At 28.0% G+C, this 11,102-nt stretch overlaps 1 protein-coding gene across 1 annotated transcript in view; it reads left to right on the top strand.

The window, feature by feature from the left end:
• The first annotated feature begins 449 nt into the window (after nucleotides 1–449).
• Nucleotides 450–11,102, top strand: part of LOC129972356 (adenosine receptor A1-like) — a 150,699-nt gene continuing 140,046 nt past the window's right edge. Inside the window, exon 1 of the mRNA XM_056086471.1 lies at nucleotides 450–1,145. Coding sequence (XP_055942446.1) covers nucleotides 561–1,145 — 585 coding nt within the window. The 5' untranslated portion in view covers nucleotides 450–560. The remainder of the gene's footprint in view (nucleotides 1,146–11,102) is intronic.

The raw sequence follows: 11,102 nt of genomic DNA, 5'->3' as shown, positions 1-11,102 counted from the left end.
TTTTTTATTGCTATATTGATTGAATATATTGTATGCATTAAAATTCACTAGTGATTGAAGGACCTAAAAATTATTAAAGTTACAAACCAATTTATCCAAGGAAAATTTATTTAAAAACAGAAGAAAATTTTTCTCAATTTTTAATTTTTACTTAAAAATAATAAATTTGAATGAATTATAGACACTATTTAATAATACTGCTAATAGAAATTCAAGGGAGCATATTAAAAATTCCACAAACCTATGAATTCGAATTGAAAATGTTTAATTTATCCTAATTTTTAACTATTTATTAAAACACTCATATTTGCCTTTTCCATGATTTATTACTTTCTTTGGACACCAGATGGCGGTACCGTTTACTTGAATCGTTTACCGTTTACTCAAACTGAATGAAGCGGCTAGCTCGAAAGGTCGACCACAACTAAGAAGCACCAATCGGACGTCGAACCGGCAGACAAACCGGACCTGATAAGCGTCCGGCGCAATCCGTGGGAAAATAAACAATAATATCAACAAGCAGCTCTGCATCAAAAAGAAAACTTAGTAAACGGGGCGGAATGGGTTACGATGAACTTCCATTGCTCTATTCGGTGTGTGAAGTGGCCGTTGCAATTTTGGCCATAGTCGGCAATCTTCTGGTTGTTGCAACTTTCGTGCTGGAAAGACGCTTGAGGCGTGTAACCAACTTATATATCATAAGTCTAGCGACTTCAGACTTTTTGGTCGGGCTTGTTGGTGTGCCATCTGCTGTAATGGCCCGACTGGGTTTGCCTAGACATGCTTTCCGTGTTTGTCTGCTAATGCTTTCAGTGTTAGTTCTGCTGTGCACAGTGTCAATATTGAATCTAGTCGCAGTGACATTGGATCGCTACTGGGCCATTTTGCATCCCTTTTGCTACAAGAGGACCATGAACCGCAGGGCGGCTGGTTTCGTGATTCTGGGATGCTGGTTCCTTGGGACCATAGTGGGCCTGCTGCCATTGTTTGGTTGGAACAATGGACCAGAAGAGAATGGTCAATGTCTGTTCATTCCAGTTATGCACTACGACTTCCTAGTCCTTATATTCTTCGCTACCATCGTGTATCCTGCGTTGCTGATGGCTTTCTGCTATGGCAGGATATATGCCGTTGTCCTGAAGCAGGTGAGTGAAGAATTTTTGTATTTTGTAGCTTAACGCCTTGACCATTTGTATTTTGTAGCATTAATGCCTTGATAGAAATAGTCTAGAATGGATTATACACTTTAAAAAATGTTAATCATTTTGTTACTCCAAAATAATTTTTTTCTCCAAATTACTTTAGTTTAATCCAGGTTATTTTGATTCCATTTTACATCGGAAGAAAATAAAAATTTCACGAAATATTATTCTGCAATGATTTATGAAAGTTCTTTGTATACTTCTACGTAAACTATTGTGCTATAATTTCAAATTTTGCGCTTATATTTCAATGACTTTAAGAGATTCCATTTTTATTAGAAATAAGACATTTGGCGGAAATTTGAGCCTTTCTGAATGATGAAAATTCTGCATCTGCTGTGATATTGCTAATAGTGCTATAATTTCAAATTTTGTGCACTTTTTTCGGTAATTTTAAATTATTCCGTTCTTTTTAAATAAAATGAAAAATTTGGTAAAAATTGATCTGCTGTGTTGATATAGTGTCATAACTTAATTTTAACAACGTTTGATTTCTAGACTATGTTTGGTTTTTTTATGTTTTATATAAGTGTTTATTATCTTATTTCGAATTTGTGCTTTAAATGTAATAGCTTTAAGTAATGCCTGATTCTTTTGAAAAAAATTTCTCAGCTCTAAGTTATTAAAATTTTGGATCTACTGCTATATTAATAATGTGATTTAATTTGAATAGATCATATGGAAAGTTTTGCTTGATTACTATATATTAAAAGACGTTTAAAAAATTATTCAGATCTTTATGTTCATTCTAGAATCATATTGCACCAATTAAGTTGCAATACTGTTTTTAAATTTTTAACACATTTGAGGGATATTTAATCCAAATGGTGTGTTAATATTTTCCCAAATTTTTAATTTAACTAGTTGTTTATTATTTGCTAATGATTGTAGAATAGCTAAATAAAGTTTGATTTCTGTCATCAAATGATTATTTTTTTACAGTACAAAAGATTACAATCGCTAATATTTTAATAGTCATTTAACCCGTTAATCGGGTAATTATATTCAACTCGTTTCGCACTGAAATATTTCTTCATATCCAGCTAAAAGGTTAATAAAGTGGGTTTGCGAATGACGCTACAGTCAAAGCTTCGATAAATTATTGGGATTAATTGTGAGATTTTTCAACAATTTTCTTAGCCAATATCTTTGTAGAAACTTGATGATCCGACGCGAAATAAAGGAAACGTATATTCAAAGTGTCCTAGTCATTGTCACTTATTTTTGAAATTTCAAACGATGCGTTAATTATTTTCATTAAACGATGCGTTAATTATTAAATATATTATTTTTTATACACTTTCAGTAAATATTATTTTAAATACTATTAAGAGTATTTCAAAAATATTATTTTTATATTTAATATACAAAAACAGTAAATAAAATAATCGGGATTTGTAATTAAATTGATAATCCGTTGAGAAAAAATGGAGACATTTTTAGATATTTTATGGCATGTGCTATTGTTTCTATTATTTTTTATGATCTATATGTACAGAGATACACAACTAATACGCTGTTTCTTATTAATTTAGATTTCTTTATACTTGTTGAAGGGGGGAAAAAAAGTGAAACGGCGTCGTACAGTTGGATGTTTTATGACAAGTGCAGTTAAGTTTGTCAAATTACCATGAATTACGTACAAACCGAAGGTTACATCATAAATATGCCAATCCAAATTAAATTTGAAATTCATTGCTCTTCTTGAAGATGCGAAAGCGTGAAACAAACTGCAGTTAGATATTTTATGGCATTCGAAGTTGCTTTTGCCATATTACTTTGATGTCACTTGAAATGACTCTACTTTTATTAAAATATGACATGACATCAGTGGCGGATTTCCGATTAGGCAACTGTCTAGAATTGAAGCAGGTTGATTGAAAATGCTGTTAGCCTAAGTTTTAAATAAATGAATTGCTAGGAAAAATATTTTATAAACTGTAAAATATTAAGATAACATTGTATGTTTTAATTCAATTATTGAAATCGTTATTAAAAATAAAAATATAACTATTTATAAATTATTGAAATATTAATCATTTTTTAAAACTAATGATGTCATATTCCAGTTGAAAAATCCAGTAAAATAATTTCGTTATATGTGTTTGAAGTTTATTATTTCTAATAATTGAACACTTTTTTTGTAAGTAAAGAAATATTTAAATGATAATTATGATTACTTTCACACTGAGTTTATAATTTTAAACATTTTTTCTACGATATGTCTTAATAAATTAGATAATTAATAATTAAAAAAATATTTTTTCAAGTTCGCTAATACAAATAAAATAAAATAAAAAAATCCGCTGAAATGAATTACCAATATGTTGATAAGTTTAATTCCCCCCCCCCCCCCAAATTGTTGAAACTAAATGAACTAATATTAAAAAGGATCTCAAAATGTCCGCCACTTGGGGCCGGAAAATGCTTTAATTTGCCTCTGCATGTGATAATGTTAATTCTTAATAAGTGGAAAGATTGTTTTTTCAGTACGTACTAATTTTATTGCCTATTTACAGTGATTTAAGGAGAGAGTCTCAGGTCTCAGCACTGGGAGGTTTTAGGCCGAGACCTCATTTTATATGTAGTTGTAAGGCACTCGGAATTAAATGCCCATATACGAGTCATTCGTAGCAATATATTTTCACAGCGAATCATTTGCGAACAATAGGAAGGCGAAAAATTACCAATCCTTACTTAGCAATCATCAATGCATGCTCTTCAAATTAGGTTTCGTACGTAGAAAATTGTTCAATTTGCAATATTTTCCGAAAATATTATCCTATAGACATAATTTTTACATCTTTAAAAAAATTAATTTTAAAAACATCTTTTGCTATACAATTTTTTTATAATTATGTTCATTTTTTATAGTTCATTTAATAGATGTTTAGAAATATATAAAGATTTGTAAAAATATTTTTCATTGTTGTATTAAAAATCAAACTAATTTCGTCGCTTCATTCAATCATTCTCTTTTTTTTTCCATTGTTAAAACTTTGTGTTATGAAGTTTTTCCCTTTTATGTTAACTTTAAATAGATTTTCACTTACCCGAAGTTAAAATACTATGCATTTTTTTAAAAAAAAATTAACCTTTTAATTAAAATGTTTTTAATTCATTTGACAAATTTCATGTAGTGAAATATTTTCTCGCATCAGCTTCAAATTAGTCTTTTATATAATGTTAAAACAACTTTACTTTTTGACATGCTTTTTTAATCACAGATTTGAAGCTTCATTTCAATTTCACAATTATTATAATTTAGATTACTTTGTTTTAGCCACTTTAATTAAGACATTTTTTTAAAAAAATATTTTTGATTTTCACAAAATTTGTTTTGTAGAAAATTTTTGTTGTTATCTCTAAATATTTTTTCTCAATACTGTTTTGGAAATTTAATTTCTTAATATGGAGCCTCATAGTTTTTACTATCGAGAATTCATTAATTTATATGCTAAAACATTGATCTTCCCAATATAATTAATATTTAGTAAAACGGATGAGTCTTTCATTCAGTATATTTAGTGATGTAAACATTTTTTTTCTTAATTTTTGATATTTGCTCTTAAATATGCCCATGTTTTGGCATTTAAATCAAAACTTAATATTATAATAAATTCTTTCGGAAGCTGATTTAGAAAAAAAGCATTTCCTTTCCTCAAAAATTTCAATTTTCATTAAATACATATTTTTCAATCTTTTTAAACAACAAGTGTAAAATTATAAATACTTATTGTTTATCAGAATAGAAAGCCACTATTTCTAGCAGAATAGTTGGTCGCCAAAGGCGACTAGTTCCATATATAAAATTAATATTGAATAAAACCGTCAATAATGAAAAAAAGAAAAATTGTATGAAAATGCTTAGTATTTGTATTAACAAAGTTTTATTGTCATAATTGAATAAAAATCGGAGAAAGAAAATAAACATGCTCATAAAAATGCCCCTTGGTATGCAGATTTGACCTTGTAGATTCGCAGGGAACTAAATCGAATATGTCTAAATCTTAAGTGCGATACCTTCGCATTCGTAAACTCTTCACTCTTAAAACAATTCCGTCCATTCTTGAGAATCGCTGCTCGTGAGCATTAGATTGGCAAGTGTTTGCTTTCTTTATATTCATTAGTAACAAAAGACTTATACAGACATAGCCGACTCAGATTATGTCCTCGTCGTATGACCATTGTATAAGATGCAGGCCAAAATAGTTTGGAATCGATATGTTAATCTAATGAAAAAAATATTAATCGAATTCTAATGAACAGTGGTAAAAATGTATGAGAAAGTGTATTAGTATCCGTTTTAAAACTGATTTTGTTATACTAGATTTTTTTATTGTAAAGCATGCAATTTAAAGATACTTTCGATGAAGTTCGAAGTAGTATTCAGTTATATGAAATTTATAAAAACTTACAATAATTTAGCAAAAGATAATAAAGCAAAAGATTGTATCGAAACTGACTGCAGTATAGTCAGTAAAAAGTCAATTTTCCCCCCAAAAAATTCTGTGTAAGAAAAACAAGATCTAAAAGTTAGCGCAGAAAGAAGAAAAACAACTATTTTCGATAAAAATAAAATAGAAGTAAAATTTTATTGCAAACATTTAACTGTTATAATAAATAACAAATAATTAAAAAATTAATTTTAATAAATGAAATGGTAATACATACAATTTAAAAATGCAAGTAATTTTAATAAATAAATATTAATTATAATAAGCAAACTGAAGGCAGATCTTTGAGCACAATAATTGTATAATAAATTTCAAAATAAACAATGTATTTGAAAATTCTCAAAGTTTTTTAAAAATGAAAATTTTTTTAGTGATTTTTTTTATTGAGTTATCAGTTGGTTGTCAGCTTCGGTGATTAAGTGGTTCGCTGGAATTAATGGTCGCTAAGATTTTCAATTAAATATTCTATATAATTTGGTCTCATAATAGTTCCTTCAACAAACTATATTTAAGCTTCAAATTTTGACAGTCATGTATATATTATTTTTACAAATTCTGTTAATTTCACTATGAATTTAATTTTCTGTTAATATTTTATATAAATAAAAAATTTGATTCCCATAAAGTCTCGTAAAATTTGAACATTTTTGTGGAAGTGATTAAACAACTTAGACTTTTTTGTTGAAACTAAAAATGGTTTCAATTTTATGAGTATCAAAAATTGAATCGTTCAGCATTCAAATCTTATGTACACTAAAGGAATCTTTTTGTAATATATGCAATCTTTCAAAGAATTATTCAATAAAAAATTTCTCTGATCATCGTAGATTTCAGTTTTTAGTTTCACTTCCAAAAGGTTTTAAAGGACATAAATAATAATATTTCATTTTGTTTTAGTCTATAAATGTACAGAAAAAATTATGAAATCTAAATTGAATACACTTCGTTGGTAGTGAGTAATCATATTCAGTAAACTATTTTTGACATTCCAACTTTTAAACAAATAAATAAAAAAGCGTTTCTATCTTCAGCGACCAAGTTTTAAAGTTTCACTATTTTTGTACAATCAGAAATTTCATAATTTTAGGCTAATCAGTCTTGGAGAATCACCAAATGCTTATCTTCTTTGCGAAGGCCAATGAAATCATTTAAAATTGCTCGTTTTTATATGATAGTAATGTTTAAATTTTCACAACTCACTCAGTTTTAATCGCAATAGGAGGGGGAAGGGGTATGTAAAATGTTAGTGAATGAAGTCTTTTACTGAATGCGACTCGTAGGATAAAAAATCTACATAAAAATATAAAATTCTTTTTTTTTTAAATCAGAGTTTGTATTGACTCAAATTGATAAAATAATAGTCTTTACTTTATTTATACCAGTTTTCCTATTAAATGTATGCACCTAATACAACTGTTTAGAAATTACGTTTTGGGTGACCTGATTTGAATGGATATTCTAAATAAACTAAACGATGTGTGTCTTAAAAGTACAGAATTATTGAACTAAGAATATTAATATTTTAAGTTTTACAGAAACGGTTTTTTTTTTTGCATTTATTTTTTTCCCAGAAAATATGTTTTATATTTATTTAATTTCATACAGACATGAACGAATATTACTTTTTTATATGTTTAGTTTACAGTGAATGTTAATTTAAAATTTTAATTTGAGCTTTTTTCAACGTAATAGCAACACGGTGAATAAAAGCTATTTTTTTGCCAGCATTACATGATCGAGCAGTTTAAATAAAAGTTTTATTTTTTATGTAATAAATGTTTGGATAATACGCTTAAAATATTTTTTTTTAAATTGACTAAAAATAGAAAGTGAATTTTTATAGTAAAAAATTGGCATTCTAGAACACATACGGGCACACATACACACGTGCACGGACGCATTCATATATAGTAATAGTGAAAATAAATATGTAGTTGAAAAATTTTTAGAAAATAATTTAAAAAATTGATTGCAAATAAGAATTCATACGGCAATAATCTAATATCATTTTGAAGATAATCTTCTGAATTTTTAGACGATATGAAAATTCTTTTTGTAGCCTTTTTTTTTCTGAAGTTATCGTAGAAAAACGCCACATTTTCGTTTAATTTTTATTTAATGAAATTTTTTAAAAAAAATTTCTTTGAGGATTTAATAGCTCTTAGTCAAGCGGTCTAGTTTGTAGAGCACCAAAACATATGCAGATAGGCCCCCGCCCCACATACATATTCATCTTTATTATAATTAAAGAATTATTTCATAAAATAAAACAAACCATGTAGACTCACAATATGGATTATTTATCAAAAATATTTCAGACAAGTTCAAATTTTAAGATGTGTTTGAACTCACCACTGTGCTAAAAATAACTTATATATAACTAATTAAACAAATTTCTATTAAGGTAATCAGGTCAGACTTAAAATTCATTATTAATTTAAAGTTGTAGCGAGAATCCATGATTGTATATAGTTAATATTTTTTTTCCATGCCTTTATAACCAAAAACCACCCTGATTATGGTATCGTCTGTTAGTTAAAGCTGGAATGACCACTTAACGATTCAAGTCACGTTAAGTGTGAGTTCAAAGTCCGGACACAAATGAATTTTTAATTTTAAATCATCACTTGTAATTACAGTTATTTTAGAAGTTAATGATTGCTTTAACGCTTAAGTCGGCCTTCGCCCAACGTAAGCTTGGCATTTTGCAAATGATAATCATATTGTTATGATTTGACATTTGCCATTAATTTATTTGAACCATCAACACTTAAGGTCGTTTGCAGAGCAAGATTAATTTGAAATCCGGTTCATACCTTGAATTTGCTGGTTGGGTTGCATATATATATATATATATATATATATATATATTATCTTTGTTTCCTTTAATGCAACATTAATCGCAAACGATTTTGCATCCTTTGTTTAAATAAAATGTTTTCTTCTTTGAAATGTTTCAAAAATCTTTTTTTTTTAACTATCCTTAATTTCTGTAAAATTTTCTCATCTATCTGTTCCATTTTACTTCTAATAAGCTTATTCTATGAGATGTTACATTACTTTTTATATTTGTATAATATATATTTTATTGCATATTTTACATCGTTAAATGGGATTTTTTCAAATTCTAAATTATGACAGTTTATTCGCATATAAAACATTGCAAACTAAAATCTAATGTAAATTTTTTGTTCAAATTTGATAATTTCTCAATATATTCTGCAGTTCCTTAATTAGATAATAAGCAGTTTGTTCATTTAAAAATATCTTTTAGAATTACGAAAATTACTTATTAAGCTATTTGCAGGTTTTCAGTAAATCGTTTGATAAATTTTTATATTAAAATGTTTTGTTTCATATTTCTTTTTAATTAAAAAAAACTCACATTCCCCCCCAATTATTAAAACAGTTTTGGCATTTAACGTATATATTGGTGTTATTGATGATTTTCAATCTATTTTATACATAAAATAATACAGCATCTATTTCAGCATTAAGTTAAAAGAAAACTTAATTAACCAAAGAAAAATTTTGCATTACTAATGAAGTTAGCAAAATTCCTGATTGGCATTGTTTCTTTTAGTTCAAGACAACTGTTCCACACTTGCGCAACTCTTTACGCATCTCTTATTTATGGAAGTAGTGAACATTGTTGTTGGTTGTCCTTTGTTATTGCTTCTTCCGTCATTTCGAATATTTTCCTCTTACTAATTAAAAAAATAAACTTTTTTTCAACTCGGTGGGAGTTAATAATATTGCTTTTAAACCATGAATTTTTTTTTGTTCATCATGAATGTCTTCTATATTCGTTGAATTGTAAGATGTATTATCAAAAGTGTGATGTCTATCTACTTGCCAAAAGACAATCGAGTAAGATGGATGGCGACTTTTGTTTTGGCGGAAAATTTGTTTTTGTTATTTCAAGTTATATACATATATATAGATTCTGAATTGTAAAACGTTTTCATTTTTCCGAAATGAGTGTTTTATGCATTGATATGAATAAGGAAATGTGATTTAGCTGAAAATCTCGACTTTTGGTGATTTTTTCATCCATCTATTTAGAATACTTGTATTCGAATGTAGGATAATATAATGTAGGATGTATATTTTTATTTTTTGGAATTTTGGCAATACATATTTAGGACGCAAAATATCGTGTGCAGATATCAAAATATAATTTTACCAAGCAAAATAACAAACAAATGATAAATGCAAAAACGATTTATATTGGATTCGGGGATTATTCATGATATATGTATTATTTAAAATTGGATGCAGAAAATAAATACAGTGCTAAAATGTTTTATAGTATTTAAAAGAACATTTAATGGTCTATAAATTAGTGTATTTATTATTTCTGTAAAGTTTTAGATCATTAGAATGAATTGTCAAGTAGATGAAAATTGTCTTTTTGACAAAATATGTCTTTTATTATTTTATCGGGACTATTTGCGAAATTTTATACTGCATTTGATGACGCCACGATGTTTAAACTCTAATTTTTCCGCTTCAAAAAAAAAAAAAAACATATCTACCATCTTTCATAAACTACAGGAGGAATTTAAAAATAATTGAATTCAAATTATTCTACAAAATAAAATGTTGTATGAAACAGAGTTTGTAATGCATAATTAAAATTAAATTTATTATTAGCATTTAAAGCTAAAAATTATTTGAGAAATAATGTATGAAGAAGTTTATTTCTAAATGAAATGAAATTTTATTCGTTATGTTTTCTCAGAAATTTCATTTCGATAGTTATAGCTGCAACCTATCGCATCAATAAAAATAACAGCCGGCATCCTGGCATAGGGGTAGCGTGTCTTCCCCGTGATCTGGGCGTCCTGCGTTCGAGTCCTGGTTCGGGCGTGGTTGTTCTTCATCTGTTCTATCTGTGAGATGTGTAAATGTGCCCCTCTGTAAAAAGGGGTTGTGCAAACGAATGTGATGCGTGAGAAGCCAAGACGTACTCTTGGCCCGAGTTGGCGCTACTAAAACAAGAGACGCTCCCTTGGTTTAAAATCGCTGACATCGTCAGCGAGCTTGTCCATGGCAAGTGCCATTATAAACAACAACAACATAAAAATAACACTTTACTTTATCCTTTAAGCTAAGAAATATAAATACTTCGCATACGTCATGACGCGGCAGATAATTTAATCTTGGATGAATTTGATCCAAGAATTGTGATAATAGTGACAATAATAGTGATAAAACCGTAAGCTGAATTTCGTTCGGTCATATCGTTGCATTTTACGTTGCCGTATTCTTTTGCAAATGGGTATACGAATAGGAATTCCATTCCAATAGATATAATTGCGATGTATTCCGGCAATAAAAATAACATATTACTTTATCCTTTAAGCTAAAAAATATAAATATATCTCATACGACCTGAGCACAGCAGATAATTTGATCCTGGATGAATTTGATCCAAGAA

This window comes from Argiope bruennichi, chromosome 6 (assembly GCF_947563725.1).
Source record: "Argiope bruennichi chromosome 6, qqArgBrue1.1, whole genome shotgun sequence".
Taxonomy (NCBI): domain Eukaryota; kingdom Metazoa; phylum Arthropoda; class Arachnida; order Araneae; family Araneidae; genus Argiope; species Argiope bruennichi.
This window is presented reverse-complemented; position numbering and strand designations above follow the sequence as displayed.